General features: G+C 39.2%; 1 protein-coding gene across 3 annotated transcripts in view; it reads right to left on the bottom strand.

Moving 5' to 3' along the window:
- Positions 1-22,202, bottom strand: part of DMTF1 (cyclin D binding myb like transcription factor 1) — a 56,097-nt gene that overhangs the window by 23,260 nt on the left and 10,635 nt on the right. For all 3 annotated transcript variants that reach the window (XM_084617882.1, XM_084617880.1, XM_084617881.1), the window contains exons 2-11: positions 21,776-21,892; positions 20,633-20,755; positions 19,430-19,524; positions 17,215-17,329; positions 13,767-13,843; positions 12,063-12,220; positions 9,633-9,665; positions 8,309-8,418; positions 4,605-4,833; positions 2,878-3,029 (exon numbers count right to left, since the gene is read on the bottom strand). In XM_084617882.1, the coding sequence (XP_084474008.1) occupies positions 2,878-3,029; positions 4,605-4,833; positions 8,309-8,418; positions 9,633-9,665; positions 12,063-12,220; positions 13,767-13,843; positions 17,215-17,329; positions 19,430-19,524; positions 20,633-20,755; positions 21,776-21,884 (1,201 nt within the window). In that variant the 5' untranslated portion in view covers positions 21,885-21,892. The remainder of the gene's footprint in view (positions 1-2,877; positions 3,030-4,604; positions 4,834-8,308; positions 8,419-9,632; positions 9,666-12,062; positions 12,221-13,766; positions 13,844-17,214; positions 17,330-19,429; positions 19,525-20,632; positions 20,756-21,775; positions 21,893-22,202) is intronic.

Below are 22,202 nucleotides of genomic sequence, written 5' to 3'. Positions count from 1 at the left end.
AGTCACCAGGATCAGATGGTATTCACCCATCTCATTTTCTAAAGTACATCCAGATCTAAGCATGGATCTGAGTCCAGGAGAGTGAGTCAATACCCCATTGAAGTGGTTGGGATGAGGAAGGCTCAGTGTTCTCACCGCTTTTGTTAAGCAGAACATTAGTGCAGATACAGAGCAGAGCCTAACACAGGCATTGGAGTGGTCCCAGGATCAGGCAGAGTTTACCTTTTAAAGTACAAAGTCTGGTACTCATGTTTTCCTCTACCTCTTTCATTCTCTCCTTTCTGTTTTCCTGTCCCCCCACAAAAGCTGTTTTCTTTAGCATGATGGGGAGGGTGTATTTTTGGATGAACATAATTGTTTATGAACAATTGAACATAATTGTTTAAATGCAGAAATAATTTTGAACTTAAGGGTGTTGGCACATGCTAGAGGGTAGCAAGAAATAGGCAACATGGATTTGTCAAGAAAAAGATCATGCCAAACCAACCTAATTTCCTTCTTTGGCAGGGTTACTGGTCTAGTGCATAGGGGAGAAGCTGTGGACATGATCCATCTTGATTTTGACATAGTCCCACATGACATTCTCATAAGCAAACTAAGGAAATGTGCTCTAGATGAAATTACTGTAAGTGGATGCACAATTGGTTGACAGACCATACTCAAAGAGTAGTTAGCAATGGTTTGCTATCAGACTTGGAGGGTGTATCTAGTGGAGTTGTGCAGGGGTCAGTCCTGGGTCCAGTACTATTCAATATCTTCATTAATGACTTGGATAACAGAGCAGAGAGTATGCTTATACAATTTGTGGATACCACCAAGCTGGGAGGGGTTGTAAGCGCCTTGGAGGACAGAAATAGAATTCAATCTAATTCAATTCATCTGGAGAACTGGTCTGAAATCAACAAGATGAAATTCAGTAAAGACAAGAGCAAAGTACTACACTTAGGAAGAAAAATATATCAAACACACAACTACAAAATGGGGAATGACTAGGTGGTAGTACTGCTGAAAAGGATCTGGGGGTTATAATGGATTTCATATTGAATATGAGTCAACGATATGATGCAATTACCAAAAAGGCTACTGTGGGGTTTATAAACAGGAATGTCATATATAAGATATGGGAGGTAACTGTCCCACTCAACTCAGCACTGCTAAGGCCTCAGCTGGAGTACTGTTTGCATTTCTGAGTGCCACACTTTAAGAAAAGACATGGACAAACTGGAGTCCAGAAGAAAGCATCAAAAATGATAAAAGGTTTAGAAAACCTGACCTATGAAGAAAGGTTAAAAAAAGCTGTGTATGTTTAGTCTTAAAAAAAAAAAATGATGAAGGGGGACCTGATAATCTTCACATATGTTAAGGGCTGTTATACAGAGGTCTGTATAACAGCCACTAAAGGTAGGATAAGAAGTAATCAGCTTAATCTACAGCAAGAGAGATTTAGGTTAGGTATTAGGGAAAAATTTCTAACTATAAGGACAGTTAAGCCCTGGAACAGGCTTCCAAAGGAGGTTGTGGAATCCCCATCATTGGAGATTTTTAAGAACAGGTTGGACAAACACCTGTCAGGGATGATCTAGGTCTAGAAATACTTGGTCCTGCCTAGGAGTTGAAGGCTGGACTAGATGACTTTGAGGTCCCTCCCAACCCTACATTTCTATGATTCTATGAATTTGTGAAGCAACAATATGTATCTCTATTTAGAGAGAGGTCAACACATTAGTCAGCTTTTAGTTTATATCCAGAAAAAAACCTGATAAATATTAAACTCTCTGTGCAAACTCAATTTCTCAGGAATCTATGACATTTTAGCATGTTTGAAAAATAAGTACATAATAAACAAGCTACAGAAACCTCAAATTTGGAGTATTTGTTTAAAAAAATATTGCATTTTTCAAAGTTCAGTCAAACAATTCCTAGTGTCAATTTGCATATAACATTGCAAAGAGAAATAAAACGTTCTCCCACCCTTGCAAAAGATGGGAGCAGACTAGTTCAAGAGGTTGCAGGACAGAAAGGATCAGTGCAATTGGTGAAAGCTCCAAGACACCAGATTCACTCTCCAATCCCCCACTGTAAACTTTCTACTGCAGGTAAAGTGGCACATGGCTCCTAGAAAGCCACCCATCTTCCCTTCTTGTTCCAGCTGTGATCCCTAGTGTAGCTAGCTGTGGGAGCAGCTCACATGTACAGGGTTGCAGACCCAGGCCTTTGCTTTTCTGACACTCAATTCAGTCTTCAGTGATACCAGTGGATATTCCCCACCCTGGAGAGCAAATAGCCTTCTGTCTGGTGAGTGGGGAACGGGAAGGGGGACTGCAGTCTGTTGATTCATTTTGTCTATTTAGATTGTAAACTGTCTAAGGCAGGGACGGTCTCTTACTATATGTTTGTACAGCACCAAGCACAGTGGGGCCCCACTCTTGGTTGTGGCCTCTAAGCATTCCTGTAATACAAATAATAAATACTAATAATTGTCATAGGCAGGTGTCCATTTACCAACGCAACTCCTTCCACAACTGGCATCCTGCTGGAAGATTTTACAGGGACAGCAAGGACTGAACAAATGAGCATGGAGACTAAACTAGCCTCTCACTCACTCAATCGCCCCTCCCGACCAGCACAAGGATAAAGGACATTAGCAGACAGACAGCGGTGGGGAAGCTTACACTGTCATTCTCTGTCCCTGCTCCGTTGACAACCAGGAGTCAAGCCCAGGGCTGTCAATATGGCATCTTTCATAATTACTAAGTTCACAATATTTTAAGGTCATAACTCCATTTAGGTTTAACAATACCTATTCCTGAGGAACCTGTGAAGCAGACTTTCTGAAGTCTTTAAAGAAGAGAACAAAACGTTTAACTAATACATTACCAGGGAATGAAACATCTTTGTGGTTTGCAATCTGTCTTTTAATTGTCCACCATTTACTCCGAAGCCACTGTGGTGAGCGGACACTGCTCCATCCTTCAGCCAGTAGATCCCAATTGATTTCATTTTCATCGGACACCTCAAGCTCTGCTATCCTGGCAGGGTTATAGAAAACAGGAATCTGTCAGAAGCTGCCATTAGGCCTTTAAGGGATGTTAGACATCTTTGCTCAAGAACGGATTTAGGCTTCCAAGGCTCCATGCTGCCAGATGTCAAGCGAATCACAGATGTCAGAGATGGATTAGACCTATTAGGTCATCCAGTCCATCTCCCTGCCAATGCAAGGTTGTTCTTCCTTCTATACCTATTGTAGTGCTCTGTCCAGACTAATTTTAAACCTCCCAAGCAATGATGCTTGCAACGCTTCCCTTGGGAAACTATTCCCCTAATACATCTCATTGGCAGGAAATACTTCCTGATATTCAGCCTAAGCTTTCACTCTCTTAATTTCACCCCATCACTCCTAGTTACACTCTTCTTTTACCCTAAATAACATCCATGTCTCCTTAATATGGACTTATGTCTCCCCTTAGATTTCTCTTAGGTAAGCTATACATAGTTAACTATTTAAATCTTTCCTCAAAATCAACCCCTCCAGGTTCTTCAGATGAGGGATTGTCTTCATATATGTAAGCAAATATCTAGCACACTGGGCTCTACTACAATCTGTAGAAATAATCATCATCTCTGAATTCTCTTCAATTTGTACAGTGTGCTGTGGAAGGGCTTTTGACTGTAGGCTGCACAAGCCCTCTTCATAGACCAAGTAGTTGTACTGACTACACTTGCTAGATAAAGGAACAATCCTAAAGGGATGAATTATGAATGACTGGACAGACTGTGAGAGACTAAATGCATCAATACTATTTGCACACCAATACTAAGAAACTTAACCAGGATGTATTGTAATTTACAGTCAGTCAGGTAAATCATTTTGAATGTATGTCATAAAGCAGTGACTAGTGCTCTGTAAATCATGCTTGGATTCCCTGCCTGTCTCCCCCTTTTATTGCCACCCAAGAAAATGATCAAATCATAACGAAAAATTGACTGGCTGAAAAATCTGAGTTAAAAGTATTCAAAACAGAAGAGGAACTGAATGGCTCAGAAGGTGTCTAGGGGACTATTGAGCCTTTCACCACTTGGTTATCAGTTCAACTCTAACTCAGATAGGGACCAAAGGTGGTGCCATCTGGTGCCTACATGAAATGAAATTGTGGTCTCAGTTTATTTCCTTGTGGACATGTGTCCACATCACAGAAACCACCACCACACTTGACCCTCGTTGGCAACCTCAGCAGAGAGGCCAAGGACTGAATGGGCAAGGAGACTGAACTCCCCTCCAGTTCAGAGCTGAAGCGCATTGGTGGGGCAGCGTGTGGGAAGCTTGCACGGTCGCTGCCTGTGCTGTACCTGTTCTGTGGAATAATAGAAGACTTCAGTCTCCAGGGCTTTCAATCTGACACCTTTCACGAGCACTAAAATTCACTAAAAAAACAAAAACAAAAATAATGTTCAATATGAAATCTCTGGGAAGTGTGAACACAGCAGCCATTTTTGGCGTGTTCTTGAGATCTCTTAGTGCCTGGGAAATCAGCAAAAGGGACCCCAATGGAATTCTACTAGTGTCACTTTTTTACTATGAAACTTTTTAAACTGAGAACACAAACCTCAAGATTAGATTTATTTCATCCTCCTTAGTCCATTCAGTTCCACCACTCTGTTTCCAGTTCAGATAGTTAAGCCATTTGGAGCGGCATTGCTTTTCAGAGCGTGTTCCGACCCGTTCTGCCACAGCAGCCCACGATACCCCTTGTGTGACAATGTCACCTGGCTCCGTGCTGGTTAGCTCATGTACCACTTCTGCTAGCCTCTTTTCTTCTTCTTCTGTCCATTTTCCTAACAAAATAAAGGACAAAAACATGCAAGTTAACTAACAATACAAGCCATCTTAATCTGCACAGCAGATATGGAACCATACGGCATTTTGTGATTGGAAGCGGCACTTCACAGTTTTCTGGAGTTTAAGCACTTGCATAACTGTAACGCACTGTACCTCAGGGGAACACCCAGCACCCCCATGTTCATCCTTGTAAAATGACTGTGTGGTATTCAATGCAAAGTTTGTCATGTTGGGTGTCTTCGGAAGGCTCATGATCCACTGAGCACTGCTGTTACCGTAATGTTATAGGTTATATAATTTCATGTATATAGTTATGAGGCTGCAAATGTATCCTCATGGCTTAAAGCAAGCCCAGGCAAAAACTCTCCAAGAACAGAAAGGCAGTTCACACCTCATCAGGGCCTCACATGAACATAGGACGCTGGCCTAGGTAACAACAAAAGGATCTGTTAGACTCTTGAGTGAGTCAGCCCCCTTCTTTTGGTCAGTTTGGGACTGCAGTGAGGTAATACTCACTTGATTCTGAAGGGGGTGGGGCAAAGCCAATAGGGAAGAAAAGACATGAGAAAAGGTAGAGGCATTTGCCATGCTCTTCTTCTCTCTTCCACCTACATCTACAGACACCACACCAAGCGACTGAAGGGCTGATCAAAGGGCAGAGCCTGGCTAAAGAGCGAGCAACCAGCCAGCCTGCGGTGGGGATAGCTCACTGGTTTGAGCATTGGCCTGCTAAACCCAGGGTTGTGAGTTCAATCCCTGAGGGGGCCATTCAGGGATCTGGAGCAAAAATTGAGGATTGGCTCTGCTTTGAGCAGGGGGTTGGACTAGATGATCTCCTGAGGTCCCTTCCAACCCCGATATTATATGATCTAAGTTTGTAAGGGCATTGAAAGTGTTAAGATCAGCTTAGAATGTGTTTTGCTTTTATTTCATTTGACCAAATCTGACTTATAATCTATCTTTATAGTTAATAAATTTGTTTGTTTATTCTACCTGAAGCAGTGCATTTGGTTTGAAGTGTGTCAGAGGCTCCCCTTGGGATAACAAGCCTGGTACATATCAATTTCTTTGCTAAGTTGAAGAACTCATATAAGCTTGCAGCGTCCAGCGGGCATAACTGGACACTGCAAGACGGAGGTTCCTAGGGTTGTGACTGGGACTGGGGATACTGGCTAGTGTCATTCGGTTGCACAATCCAAGGAGAAGCTTACATGCCAGAGGCTGTGCGTGAACAGCTCAAGAATGGGGGTTCTCACAGCAGAGCAGGGTAAGGCTGGTTCCCAGAGTCAAGGATTGGAGTGATCTAGCAGATCACTGGTCTGGATGACACCAGAATGGAACATCACAGCAACATCAAACAGTCCTAGTGTCCTAGACTAATATAGGAGTTGCCCCATGTACTAGATACATCGCTTTGATGGTCAGATGTTCCAACAGTACATCATTAACTCATTCAAATGCTTATTGGTCCACTGCAGCAGGGAACTGTTTAATTGTTTAAAGGCAACATCTGCCTGTCAGCAGTAAAAATGGGAATATTCAGGAGTTATACTGTGAAAACCAAGCATACTCTGTTCTAGTTATCATCTTCCACATTCAAGTTCCTCCCTCCACTACCTATTTATTTGTATGCCCATCAGCATAGTATGTTAATGCTCTCCTCAATCAAACAAGATACTGCTTCCTCAGAAATACCAGAAGGAGACACACACCATATCCCAACTAACAGACGGGAAGCCTCACCATCTCCCATTATGAATCTTTACACCATCAAGCCACTTTACACCATCAAGCCACTTCTAGCTCAATGCTAATTTTTCTGCACACACAGCCTTATCTTCCAGTGCGACTGGTCTGGCCAAAGCTGTTTCTGGCCTGAAACAAGAATCAGGAATTGGCAGAGACTGTGACAATAAGTCACGTCAAGAATGCGAGACTGAGCAGATAAGCAGATACCAACAGATAGGTTAGGAGAGACTCCCTTCCAAGAGTCTTTCCCAGCCTCACGTCCTAGTGACCAAAAACCCTCTTTTGGTACATCCAGGAGCCCCACTGAGCTCCCCTCCCGCAGGGGACTTCAAACCTAGAACTTAGGTCACCAGTTAGCTATCTCAGTTAGGAGTTACACACCTGGAGATTAGCCAAGTTGTAAAGGTTTGAATTCTGATTCACAAATGTTTTTACAACTTTAATTCCACAAGACTCTCTGGCAAAAATATAATTTCCTTGGAACAGTGACATTGGTGAAGCAAAGAAACCCAGCCATGAGATGATTATTAGGCTCTCATCTCAGTGTAGCCACTGATTCACTTTGTGATCTCAGGCAAGTCAACCTGTCTGTAAAACTGAGTAAAAAACTGAGACATCACTGAAAATAAGGGGACAGATCCCTGGGGAGAAAAATCACAATACATTGAAGAGCACCTCAATCTATATTTAGGGATTGTTATGGAACAGTGTATTCAGTTTTGGGTCACTGATTCCTAACATTAAGTGGTGGTGAAGTTATCAACCTATTTTAGGGCTTTCTACAGCACACATCATGATAGCATCCAAGCATGTACATTGCATCTGCAGTAAAATATCCTTATGATTTTGAGTCAACATTATGGATTAACCTCTTGCCATCAAAACGCCTCATGGTACAAGATCATAAAATCTCACAAACTGAGCAGTCCAGCTGTCAGTGTTTGGATGCGAAACATGTAAGGAAAAGCCTCAGTGCGACAGGAAGTAATGCTGGTGATTCAGTCTGTGTGCCACATTCACTCTGGGTCAGTACTGAAACGATGTTCCAGCATGATGCAAAGTACTTCTGCTAAAAATGCTGACTTTCAGATGAGACATAAAACCACAGTTCCAGGCCCCCTGAGTGTCATTAACAATCCCATGGGAAAATTACATGGGTATTAAATCCAGAGTCCTGGCCAAATTTCAAGTGGGTAATTATATACTGGCTACCTAATTTTCCCCTTCATTTTAAATGAAGTATATTTCATTTCCTGTCCTACAATTTTGTGCAGTGTTGATATGTGCTGTTTAATAGTTTCTTCATTTTAATTCAGCAATAACTACAATTTAGCACTGAGTGAAATGACACCCATATATAGAGAGAGAAAGTTTGTAAAAATCCTATGATTAAAATGTATCAAATACTTTGTAATTCATCTTGATGAAAAGTACCATAGGAACATCAGAGCTCAAGATTGTTATTAAAGGCCTACAAAAAAGTTACATATACATTGTAATTTTTTTTGCCCTTTGTGACCTGAAATTAGAAATAAAAAGACTTAAAATAAAAAAGTTACCAAATTTTATGCTAAGCTTCAGCCTGAAGTGAATTTCCTAGAGCATAGGAAATCTCTAAAAACAACAGAAAGAGATAACAATGAAGAAGTTGACACAGCCTTAACTAGAATATCCTTTACTGACACCACTATACTACCATACCTGTGTGTTATAATACCATACCTGTGTTGCAGGTGTCCTTCATCAGCCTACATCGATCTTTTACAGATGAAGCACTTCTTCCCAGTGCAGCGCCTATTGTTGCCCAATCATTACCATGCTTTATTCTTAACCTAAGTGAATACAGTCTGTTAGCATTTTGTTCAAATGACTGCCACACCTATATTGTGTGGTGGGGAATAATAAATGTTATATTACTGGAGTGTGAGCACTGTCCCACAGTAGATGGGACTGGTCAGAATGGCAAAGTTTTATTCCTAATTCTTGCTGCTTATTTGTCACATTATGCTGGAAGCCATTTAGCCTGGCCATGCCTCAGTTTATCCATCTGTAAAATTTACCTGCCTCACAGGAATGTTGTGAGGCTTAACTAATTATTGTTTGAAACATGTTTTGAGATTTTCAGATGAAAGGTCCGACTCCCATTCCAAATTCTTATCTATTCCTATGGGGAGACTTTGCATTTAGTACAGAGAATATTCATGAAGCCTGGTATAATAGGTGCTGAAAAACTGGGAATTCTATAACTCACCTCCCCAGGAAGCCAGTTTACACTGCATCTTGCCTCACTACTTTCCTATTTCTAAAGCTTATGCATTCCCCTTCCTTCACCACTTCTCAGAGTGGCTTAAAATATTAACCATGGTTACTTATTCATTTCAATTTATTATGAACCCATCTGGAACTCCAGGTGCCTTACAAAACGCATAGAAACTTCAACTAGATTTATATCCAAACAAAGTAACTCCCACCTTAAATCCTCCATTCTTCCCATCAATGCAAGCTGTATCCTAATCAACCCAATCAATCCTTAAGGAAAAGCCTGGGAAAACAGATAAGCCTGAAGAATATCCTTGGTTCTGTCACACCAAGGGTGTGCATTCCAGATTCAAGGACCCTCACTGATGTCTTGGTGAAGTCTCCCAACATCTGTTTTCATAAGGGGAATCTTATGCTTGACCATTCAACCATCCTTACAGCTAACCACTGCTCAAGCTCTCTAAAGAAAGAAGACCAAACTACTCTCAGTTATACTTATGACAATCTGAAGTATCACTGGTTTCAATAGAATACATCAATCTTAGTTTGGCTAAGTGCTGTATTTACATCTGTAAATACATGCTGAGTAGGAATTGGCCAGAAAGTGGCTTTCATTGCTCTTCAAACTACTCTGGTGCAATACTACTTTGTAGAAAAGAGTTATTGCAGTCAATTTACCTATGATCGCTGAACTGAAATGTTCATAGTAAAACCTTTATAAAATTCTTTTTTTTAAAAACTGTTGTTACAAATAAATTAGATAAGATCTTGTGAATGCAAAACTTACTCCTTGAGCTTTTCAATTTCTTCAGGAGTATACCTATGCAATAAATAAGAAGAACATTACTTAGAACAGAAACATTCACTTTTGTGTTGGTAGTAGTACATTGTGCATGGTTAACAAAAAGAAAATTTCTAACTGAGGGAAACAATCTGAATATTTAAACGCACATTAAAGGTAAATTATTTATCTTTGTTCATTTCTAAACACGTTTGGATCTCTTCACATTTAGTTTCACACTGGTGTAACTCCTTCAATTTCAATGGATTTACTTCTCAGGTATAAGAAATCAGAATTAGGCCCACTTATGCCTTAAAGAAGGGCTAGTTCTTCACAGCACATCTTCTACTTAATTCGGTGACTGTCGTAATGATACATTTGTGGCAATAAACACCACTAACACTTAGCACTCCAATCGCACTTCTCCTCTTCAAAGACCTTTATAAACGTTAACTAAAATCCTATCCATCACCCTAGGGGGATAAGTATCTCCATTACTTTACAGTTAGGGAATCCAAGGCAGGGGGATTAAATGAATTGCCCTCTAAATCACGTCAGAGACAAGATTAGTACTCAGCAGTTCATGGCCTGGTTTTTAGTTCTGTGCCCACTTCACAATGCTCTCCACATCCTGGTAATCCTTTTATAGTGAATACGATCACAGATGCCTTAGGCTCCAATCCTACAGTAGGTTGCACCAATGCAGTCCCATGCACCGATGTGAAATTCTACTGGAGTCAATGGAACAGTGTGCTAGCATATCCTGATGCAGGATCAGTCCTTTGGAAGCTCTTATACAAAATTATGGAAAGGAAGGGATTAAGAAGGAAAGAGAAGGTCTTATATAAATCCGAGGTGTCTGCAAAGGGCACAGAAAAGATAACTGGCCAACAAATCCCTGCCTCTAATGGGATGTTGTTTTTATCTTGAACATACATCTCCCTACAGTAGTGGACAAGCAATGGGATCACATTTCAGAGAATGTGAAGTCTGGGAAGTCACAAAAAGGAAGGAAAAACAAGATGAGTCCTTTGTTAGCACCTAGCTAACTAATCCCACTGATTTAAACAAAGTACCAGAAAAAGAAATCTAAAAAGATTGCAAAGCTTAGGTCAAAGAGAATCATCCCATCTGATGGAAAAGGACACAAGGAAATGTACTGAACTACCGGCAGGAGACATTAGCATCCACTGCCTGGACTGACCTGCAGGATGCAGGAGAAATGGCTTTTCATCTGAATGTTTTATGTTTCTAAGTTTTCACCACTGTGAAAGTTCTTCAATAACTTAAATGGTTAATGCGAAAAAGCATTAAAAAAATGCTATGCATTCTTTAAAAAAAAAGAAAGTTTGTAGATTGCTTCTTCTAGATTCCACTTCTTGAGCTATACCATCAAAATTAAATCAGCCAACCATGATTTTTTTTGTTTGCTTTTAATTCCCCATCTCCCTCCCATTTAGAGAAACAGCCTTCTCTAACAGACTGAGCTCAGTACCAGGAGCCAGGAACTACTGATTTCTAAAGCTGACTCAACATTCAGTTGTGTGACATCTTGGGGAAGTCATCTACACTTTCTGTTTATCTATTTGTTAAAATGCAGGAGTGTTTAGAGAATAGTTAACCTTTGTTAAAGCAGGTTTCAGAGTAACAGCCGTGTTAGTCTGTATTCGCAAAAAGAAAAGGAGTACTTGTGGCACCTTAGAGACTAACCAATTTATTAGAGCATAAGCTTTCGTGAGCTACAGCTCACTTCCTCAGATGCATATCGTGGAAACTGCAGCAGGCTTTATATATACACAGAGAATATGAAACAATACCTCCTCCCACCCCACTGTCCTGCTGGTAATAGCTTATCTAAAGTGATCATCAGATGGGCCATTTCCAGCACAAATCCAGGTTTTCTCACCCTCCACCCCCCACACAAATTCACTCTCCTTTGTTAAAGCAATGTTTAGAAAAGTAAAATAGTATTTGCTAACAAACGTGCTATCAGTGTTATCAAATACAACAAGCATGGTTGCTTGTGTGTTCAATATACAATAAATTAATTCCATAAATTCACAAAAATAGCTGAAGCAATAACATGGAGCAACAGCAATGGGCTGCATGGCCAGTAATTCATCTCTGTGCATGTACAAAGGCTACACTAGAGATCAATGGAAGCTCTTATACAAGTTCTGACAAGACTTTATATCAACAGAACCAAAAAGGGAGGGAGCTTGACTTTTTTTCCCCCTAGGCCTAATAAATCTCATGGCTACAGCCTCTAGTCTTGCTTCTCAACTACCTCTCAGTTGAAAGGAATTTACCTTTTTCCCCCCCAAAATGTCATTTTCATTACTTGAAGTGCATGTAAAATAAAAAACAAAAACCCAAAACAAAACACATGACCCTAATGATACCAATCAAGCCATGCATCATTATAGGTTTTCATACTTTCCAACATGGTTTCTGTCATCATACATGCGAAGAACTCTTCTGTAAACTGCAAAGAGAGGCCGGTTCAGACCCCATGCTATGGTCCTGTAGAAATCTTTTCGTTCATCTTTTGACATCTCAAAGATAATTTCAGTGGCATCTTTTATTCCACGGGCCTACATAGATCACATTTTAAAAAGAGATTTTAGACAAAACTGTGTATCATTGACAAACAGAACTTTTAAAAATGAGAAGGTTGGTACATTATTCTGAAATTCATGGGAGATATTTCATAAAACTATAGGTCAAAATTGTAAACTTAGATTCCTAAATTAGACAACTGAATCTATATTTGCCCAAATAAGTGCAGAACATCACTGAAAAACAGACCATTTATTCAGAGGCCCAAACATGCATTTAAGTGCCTAATTTCCATACAAGTTTGAAAATTCTAGTAAATGTATATTTTGTGGTAAAAAAAAAATCAATGTCAAATCTGAGAATATCACACAAAATAAATCTAAACTGACACTGTTTAGTTCATGCACTGGGGTTTTTGTAAGGAGAAAGAAGTTTCACAAACAATCTGAAGAAATGCTTTCATAAAAAAAAATCAATGTAAAGCTAATTTTAAGGCAGTGGTGCCCAACCTTATTACACAAGAGGGCCACATAAATCTAAGCACAACCTTGTGTACAGATTCTACATATTTTAATTAGATTTAAAGTCACCTGTATTGATTTATATTTTAAGTTCAGCTTGTTTAGTATGTATTTAGATAGGTTGTTTCTATATACAGTATTGTCTATTTACACACTGTATAAACTAAAATGATGTAAACATGATGACAAAATGCTGATCAATCATTATTCTGTTGAAGCAGGCCGCCTGAAACTCTCTGGTGGGCCATGTACGGCCCATGGGCCGTATTTGGGCACCCCTGTTTTAAGGTAAGATATTTCTTTACATTGATGGAAACCCAAACAAAGCTTAATTGTGATAGCAAATGAGAACTAGAAAGTGAACTTGATTATAAAAGAAAAACAAAACTGACCAATTTAGTTTAAGTGAAGTAAAAAAGACAAGCAAACATCAGAAATGGGGATAAGGTACGGTAAATTATATTTCACAAACCATTTCAATGCTAATCCAGAGGGTTATTATTAACCCAAGAAAGAATTGAGACTTTAATTTGACCAAGCTAAATAAAAAAGGCATGTACATGTGCACAATTTTGTGATTATAAATTCTAATACCTGTGCAGGTAGGTGTTAGTACTGGAAAAGGTACACAGAGGTGTTTGCACATGCCCTAGTGAAGACTGGATCTAGCCCCTTCTGTAGGTGTAGATTCTTCTCTTGATGTGGCCATGATTTCCATGGGAGTTACACATGTTCAAGGGAAGATCACACCACTCGAGCACACTGATGTAAAATTTTACAATGAATTATTCTGAGCATGCAAACTGGAAGTGTTGTGAGACGATCTGGCAGAGCCTTAAACCCTAAGTATGATTACAATAAAAATTATATTTACTGATTTAATGCATAAGAAACATTTTTGTGTATTTCAGACAGGCAATAATCAGTTCTACTACAAAATGATCAAAATAAGCCCATCTGCATGCTCTTTGGAAGTTCTACAGAAAGTTAGTTTCAAATAGGATATAGTAGAAACAGCATAACCAGTTAAACTAGCAGACTAATGTACTGTAATTCCTACCTTTAAATAACGTTCAATGTTACTCATCAAAATGTCGATTTCTTCCTTTGACCACATTCCCTGCTTCCATTTATGGCCTTAAAATGGACAAGACAAACTAATCACAATGCTGGAGGCCAGCAAGGTGGGGGAAATCAGAATACATTATTTCCTTACTGAAGTAATTAACAAAGAAAAACATGTAGTAGTTACAAACTAACTAGAACCATTATGTAGCAGAAATTACTCTATTTGCTAAGCAACTAGTTTTCATGTTTGATGGCTTCAGTATCACCAAGCCCAAGAGTTCAAAAAAAAAAAAAAAAAAAAGGATCACAAGATTCTGATGATTTTAAGCCACCTAAAAATAAAATTGGGGTTGTTTCTATTTGGTGTCTGGTTTTTTAATCTTTAGAGTGCATTCAAGTCACATGTTTAGGCTTTTCTCTGCAACCATGAGGACTGGAAGCTTTTTTTTTTTTTTTTAAATAAGAATGAAAGCTGAGATTCTCATGTATTTACATGACTAAATGAGCCAGGGCCTAAAGAAAAACAAATATCACGAGACTCACAATAAAATTGTGACACTTGGCAACACTGCAGCCTTATGTTATGGACCTTATCACTTCCAACCATGCCTGTGTAGTGCTAACTGCTGTTGGTGCTCCCCATGCAGTCAATGGTAATAAGCTCTATGCCTAATTAGAGTTTGCAGAATTGGGCCCAGTGTCATTATTATCTGTATTGGGACTAGTACCTAGTGGTCACAATTAGAACTGAGGCCTCGTTGCATGTGTTGTATTTCCTGAATAAAAATGCAAATCAATACAAACAAACATTAAGCAGTAATTTCAATACCATCTAAGCTTTTGGCTTTTTTTAAAAAGCAAAACCAATTCAATTTTATTCAGAGATAAGAATGCAAACCTTAAATACCATGATATAATAGCCAAGTGGCATTAAAAATAACTGCCCCTTTACTCTTGCCTACAGATATTTTCTCTCTTTTGTGCTCACAACATCTTTACTAGTGACAGATCACACGTAATTAAGGATACGCTCCTGACCCCCTTCAGGTACTGAATGCTAGCTACATGCCCATCTCTGCTCAGAAAAACCAAGTGTTTCCTTCTCAGCCTGATAATTACCAGCAAAACAATTTGGAGAAAATTGACAGAGCTTTTGCTTACTGAAATCTAATTATAAATCAAAAGTATCGTCATTATAGCTAATTCTGTTCCTGCAGGGTAGGAAAATGTTCTTACAACATGTCCCCAATCTTTCTCTTCCTCCCAAGCTACGTACAGAGACCTAGATGAGGTTCCAGAGGTAAATTACATCTATAGTTTATAGTTACAATTCTTTGTCATTTACATGATCATATAAATCATCATGAAGAGGATACAGGGCTGCACTTTACATGGAATATCATCTAAATTGAGGAAAGGAAACCTTATATTATACCTTTGCTATGCTTGCCTACTTCTAGCCAACTTAAGCCAAGTTTAATATAATTTGACACAGGACTTGAAAAACCTATTTAGACACCTGTTAGCCGGGGGCATAAAAGTTGGTGGTACACACTGCCCAGGTGAGAAGCTCAGGTTCCACCTCCAAACTGCCGTGATGGGGGAATTCCTGGGATTCCTATAAGCATATTTTCTCTGAGAAAGGTGGCACCTGCCAGCAGGTTTCTGCCACTATCTCAGGGGTTCCCAAACTTTTTCATAATATGGGCTATAATTTAATGGAAAGATTGTTCCAGCATCACTTCTGCCATTCACAATCACACAGACAATCCTCCACTCCATTGACAATTGCACAGGCCACCTGCAATTCATGACCATATAGCATGCCTGTGGGAACCATGACAATTACTTACAGGGGAAAGGAACATGAGGAAAATGTTTAGTGTTTTCACTCTGAACAGCTGGAAATGAGAAGACCCAGCAGCATGTGACCAGTCAGCTCTTCACCAAATCATCAGCAAGAACTCCTTTGGCCACAGTTTGGAGAACACTGCTCTAGGCTAGTTGACTTTGATAAATGTGAAGTCCATATTCCTCCCCACTGGTGCTGGAAAGGAGGTGCATATTCTCTCTGCTTCCTCACCCTAGAGTCTACCAGCTACTGTCATGGGGTGTCTCAACTACTTTACCCCCAGCCTCCAGAAATGGAAAGCAGTCTCTTTGCTACTCTGCCCCTGCCCACTTCAGTTCTTGAATTGAGCACCGTGGAGATTAGAAACTAGTGGCTCTTAAAAGCAACCATGCATCCAATCAGGACAGTGAATGAAAGTGATAGACAGAAACAGATAATATGATGGGTGCTTCTTCCTTCTCCCAGCTCTGAGGTTCCCATTCCCAATGCTTCCCAGTCATTGCTCCCTCCCTACAAGCCACCATTCTCTCTCTGCAGTAAACTTCAGACCTATGGAGTTTCTGTGAAAAATTAAAAGGAAACAATACAATATTTATTTTGTTCAAAATTTTTCCACAAAAGTTTGTTTCAATTTTATTTGGAAAAAAAAAAGAAACTAATTTTCATTCACCCCTTTCCTCCCCACTGAAAGAAGGAGGAAAAAAATGTGTGTGGGGGGGGAGGAGGGAATAAAAAAAGCTAACAAAAAATTGTTTCAAAATGCATCACAAACATATTCATATTTCTTAAAAGGCCAAATTTTATTGAAAAAAACACTGATGAAAAATTTTAACCAGCTCTAATGTGGAACAACTAAGTTCTGAAGCACTCTGCAGCACTAAGTTTAAATCATGTGAAGCTTTTAAAGGACTTGAGACACTACCAAGCCCCTAAGCAGGATCTCCTTAAATAATTACTACTGCTACTAAAACATTGCCACTCGTGAGAGCATTATAGCACCCGTTCCCTCCCTTATTATAGCTACATCGGGGTGGGGCACCACTCTATCCCTCTATATCAAGATGGGAACAAGAGGAGTAGAAACTGATCACATGTTTTTGTTGTACATCAACATCAAGTGCAGGATTAATTTAGCATTGTGTTTCAAGTAACATTCTGGAAAATTAACGGAGGGTGAGAATAAGGAGGCCACATACACAAGCTCCAGTAGATTCTATAGGGCATTATTTTTCATTTTGTTAAATAAATAGCCTCCTTATTTTTACTCTCCTTTGTAACTTAATTTGAAATTACTGGTAACATACAGTGAAACACTTTTACTCCTAGTCGTCATTCTCTCTATCCCTCTGGATCCCCTTTCACTTTTTATCTTGTCTTTTGTGTAGGACAAAGGAAGACTTACTATTGCCCAGTAAGGAAAGCGTCTGTATTTCTAGCTTTAGACTTCACCCCGCTAACAAGAATGCAGGCATCTTGCGCCAAAATACAGGGTATTTTATGCAGCCTAAAAAGTACCCTCACACACATATCATACAGATCAGCTCACCTTTTTGCAACCAATGGGAGAATTTGGGTCTAAATATCCTACCTTTGTTTGTTAGAGAATCCTTATCCTCTTTGGTTGTAAACCAGGCTTGACTAACAGCTGACACTTCTTCACTGCCTAGAGGAGAGTTTTCATCCAGTTGTTCATTCTGAAGAATCTTGAAAAGAAGAATTGAAGAGTACCTTGTTAACCGATTTAACATTCATTCCCCGACCTTGAATTTAATATGCAATACCTGGCAAGTATAAGTGGAAAAAAAGATGGCTATGTCATACTAGTTCACTTTGCTGGCTGCTAAGAAAGTATATTTGTTTTAGGTGGGGCACTACCAGGATATTTTCCCTTTTTAAACAACACTTTTACCCATCATACTCATGGCCAGCTTAAACTACTATCTCTTCCCCATCATTCTTTACAAAATGCACACCAATTTTCTCCCAGTAATGGCACTGATATAAACTCTATTTTTTGTTAATTGTAGGATATATCGAATCATTTGCTTATCTACTGTAATCTACACTCCTCCACCGCTACTCTATATTCTGCATAATGTGAAGGTTTACAAACTAAGATCTGTGTTTTCCCTTGTCTTTCTCTCCTTGCAGTGGGCCTACTTTACACACCATCATCAGAAATGACTAATATTTACAAGAAGCTTCACAAATGAACAGAATACATACAATCTCTAACAACACAGCTTTTGTGCCCTGTAAAGAAAATATTTTCTTTTAAAAAGTTTATTCTTTATTCAGATATTGGCTTAAATCAGTCGCTATTTGTGTCCAGCTGATGTATTAATTTTATGACAATTACATTTGTCATTTAGCATTGCATTATTACTTTTTAGTATATTTTATTATTCAATTTGTTAAATATTTGTAAAAAAAACCTAGTTAACACAACTTAAAGTATCCAATTAAAACTGGACACTCAAATAGTTTAGAACCCAACTGTAACCTCCACCTTAAAATTGTAATTTGTTAGGACATGCATGGGGTATAAACAGTGCAGACATAAGAGGGGGAAAGTACTAGCAAGGACCAGAAGATTGAAGACAGGTGAGATGGTGTGGTGGAAAATATAACTGGTAGTTTTGAAGACACTGGATATGGCAGAACTGTATTTGTAGTGAGTGGAGGCAGGTGATATGCAACTTAAATAGAGGCTACAACAGCAGGAAGAGAAAAGTAAAGAAAAACATTCAGAGATTTAGGGTATGTACACATTACAGCAGCTACAGAAGCACAGCTACTGCCCTGCAACTGTGTAACTGTAGCGTAGAAGGTGTTTTTCTGTCAATGCAGGTATGTCACCTCTCTGAGAGGCAATAGCTAGGTAAATGGAATAATCTTCTGTCAGCCTAGCTGCATCTACAGTGAGCTGCATCTACAGCTTCAGTCAACCTAACTACATCACAAAATGCATGAAATTTTTCACAGCCCTGAGCAATGTAGCTAGGTTGACCAAAGTTTTAGGTACAGACCAGGCCTCAGAAAGCATTGCTGTAGCCTCCAGGAAAGCTAGGAATTTTAAAATTCTGCCCCCAAAGGTCTGGCAGTGGCCAGATGAGAGCAGAGTGATCGCAAATAGGTCCATTTGGCCCTAACTATCCTTGCTGGAACTTCTCTGGAGAGATGGGAGCTGTAAACTCCACACCCAATAGGGGTAAGAATACTTACTATCCTAACTCTCAAAGGTGTTGTGAGGATTAATTAGATAATGGGCTCAGTCCTACTCCATCTGAAGTTAAAACTCTGACTTCAGTGGAAAAAGGATTGGGCCCAACATCTAAAATGCTTTTTAATGTGAAGTGCACTGTATGAGAGCTGAGTATTTTTAGGCTTAAACATTTCTTTCTCTTGACAATGGTACTACCTGAAAGGTTTTACCATAAGGATTGTAAAACTTATTTTCCCCTGAACACCACACCTGCAGTAGTGGTAAATTTAAAATCCCAGCCATCTTATCTTTCTATATGGCTCTCTCTAAAACAAACCAAAGCATGTGTGCTACACCTGTCATAACTTACTGCACCAATCAGTGTACAGAAAATTTCACCAAATCATGTTTTCTTTTGAAAAAATAAAATGTATTTTTATTGGACAGAATCTTCTAAACAAGACCAGTGTCACTGTAGGTCAGTTTCACAAACACAACACACAGTGACTATTTAATCAAAACTTTTTGCTTCTTAATATGAATATGCAGAGGCAAGTTAATTAAAAGCCCTTGGACCAAGCCTGAAGCTTTATCATACCTGGATCTGAGTAACAGTTCCTTCATTAATCTCATCATCGGCTACCTCAGTGGTAGCAGTCATGGTCACCTCAAAGCTCTGATCATTTTCTGAAACTTCAAAAAATGTAAATTAGTAGTGTAGTTTATTTCTGGAATATTTGGTATGTAGAGTACAGGATTTACACAAACACAGTACCTGGTCTGCAAATCTGAATAAAGCTGTGCTCTGACACTGATTTTTTGATCTAGTAAAAACACGAAGATGCTTGCTAATACTTCGCTTTATGAAGTTCAAATAAGGATTTTAAAACTAGGATATGTACAACTAGGACATCTACCACCTTTTGGTAGATTCATGTTGTAAAACAAAAAATATAATTAGTTTTAAATAACTGGGTGCAAACAGCACAATGCGAAGGTTTCTTTTCCTGTTCTATATTTTGTTTTCATTACTCTCCAATGACTATTAGTGTATAACTTTCAAACTAGTTGGCAGCAACTTTTAAAGCTTATTTTTCCTGTAGCTCCAACCTTACAGTGTTTGCATTTGTAAAAATAACAATTAATAAAGTCCTAACAAAGTTCTAGATACTATACTTCATATAAATAGGACAGAAAGTAGAGCCAAAGAGTAGAGAGTTTAGTGTTTTGGAATACTCAGACTCACTAGAACCACAGGTTCAAACCCTGACAAGCTTGATTCAATTCTCTATCATACTGTGGTAAATAACTCAAGCACCACACAGTTCTCTACATATGTGTGGATCTTTCAGATATGGCCTCAAACATGGAAAGCTCAACTGTTCTGTTTGGACATAAAGATCCTGTACTCTTTTAGTAAGAACAGAGTGTTTGCGTTGGTGTCCTCCCAACTCTGCCTCCCCGAGTCGTACAGTATGCTAGTTGGTTGCTGCTCTCTATCCAACAGCTGGATTTACTTCATTGATACTGTATGTATACAGCTTGTTGTAAAGTGTTCTATGACTTATGGGGATTAAAGTGTAAAATATTGATAGAAACACTGACAAAATAAAGTGTTCTAAAATATTCCTAATTTTTTTTTTTGCTCCAAGGCTCATCATCATGTTCCTATTATGCCTCTGGCGTTTAGGGCAGTGACGAAGCTCCTCCACTCCTGTCTGTTTCTGGCAAGTCTTTCAATGCTTCAAGAGTGCCAGAACATAAATATAATGTGCACTTTGATTAGTGTTCAGTGACTTACTTGGAACTGCAACAACAGAAATGCATGGAGTAGAATCATCAATACTCTGATCATCCTCTGATGATAAGCAAAGTCTCTTGTGTGGAGGTTCAGTGCTGTCTTCTGAGTCTACTTCATCAGCTTCTAGTAACAAAAACACATCCAGAGCCCTTTCTATTAACATAATGAACCTTGTGTTGACCAAACATTGCTGAAGCTAAAAACAAACATGTGAAAGCTTGCTCAGTGCTCTCATTCAAGTGTTTTCTTTCTTATTTAAACTGAACCTCACTCTTGCTAAACCATGTTAATAGTGTGGCTGATTAACCATTGGAACAGCTTACCAGAGGATTCTTTGTCACTGGAAATTTTAAAATCAAGATTGGATGTTTTTTTAAAAGATATACTCTGGTTCAAACAGCAATTAATCCAGGGAGGTCCTAAAGCCTGTGTGGTTCAGGAGGCCAGATTAGAAGATCACAGTGGTCCCTTCTGGTCTCAACATTTGAATCGCTCTCAGAAGCAAAGCAAGCCCCTGAGCCCGCGCATATCCATGCTGGTGCTCAACTCCAAGAATGTGAGTAGCCCACTGAAGTCAATCAGCTATTCATGTGCTTAAAGTTAAGCAAGTTTGTAAATTCTCCGTAGGATTAAAGTGTGTACTGGTAGATTTGTAAAATTATAAAATAAAGGGCGTTAATAATCCAGTGTGACCAAAAGAAGTCAAGATCTGTATTTTTAAAATGTTGCTTTTATAATGCACCAGTTAAAGGTGTAAGAGATGCTGTACTAGTTTCAGGAAATAACTAAAAACAGAGTCCATAGCCCAGGAACCAGCCACTTAAAAAAATTCAAGTCAGCTAAAAGGAAAACTTGGCAACAAGCAGGACAACATATCCAAGAAAAATGCTATCTGAAAGGAAAGGTCTTACACAGAGCTTTAAAGAGAGCTAAAGGGAAATCCTGAGAAAGGGAGGCCCTAGAACACAAAATATCCTGCCCTAGCCCAAAGCAGACAGAACCTCAGCATGGACAGCAAAGACAATCCAACTGATAACATCTCACTTGGAGGAACACAGGTGGAGAGGGAGGTTGAAAAGGGTTTCAAAATAAATAGAACCAATAAAACAGAGAGAATACAAACACTGGTATAATTCTCTATACCATTCTGAGGGCAATGAAGTATAAGGTTCCCTTCGGTGTCCTGGGTCAAAGTCACAGAGTTCACGGTTTCTACTGTCACTGTGTCAGATTCTTCTTCAACTGTGCTCATACTCAAACCTGAACAGAAGAAAAAAAATTAAAGTCTTCTTTGAGCAGGCTCTACTTTCAATATACGACATATTCTTTCTCTTGCATTTAATGAGTAGTGCAAAACTCCTCTAGAGACCTGGGAGTCAGGAGACCTGGGTTCTATCCTTGCTCTGACACTGACTCATTGTATGGCTTCAGCAAGTTGAGGCTTGAAAAGTATACCTGACTTGACTTTTCATCCATGCTTAAACACTATTCCACAACAGAACTGCTTTCCTGTACCTTTGTCATATACAGTTCTATAAATTATAAGAACATTTCAAAGCTATCTAGGTGC

Source organism: Lepidochelys olivacea (genome assembly GCF_965140295.1).
Source record: "Lepidochelys olivacea isolate rLepOli2 genome assembly, chromosome: 1".
In the NCBI taxonomy this organism is placed as follows: domain Eukaryota; kingdom Metazoa; phylum Chordata; order Testudines; family Cheloniidae; genus Lepidochelys; species Lepidochelys olivacea.
This window is presented reverse-complemented; position numbering and strand designations above follow the sequence as displayed.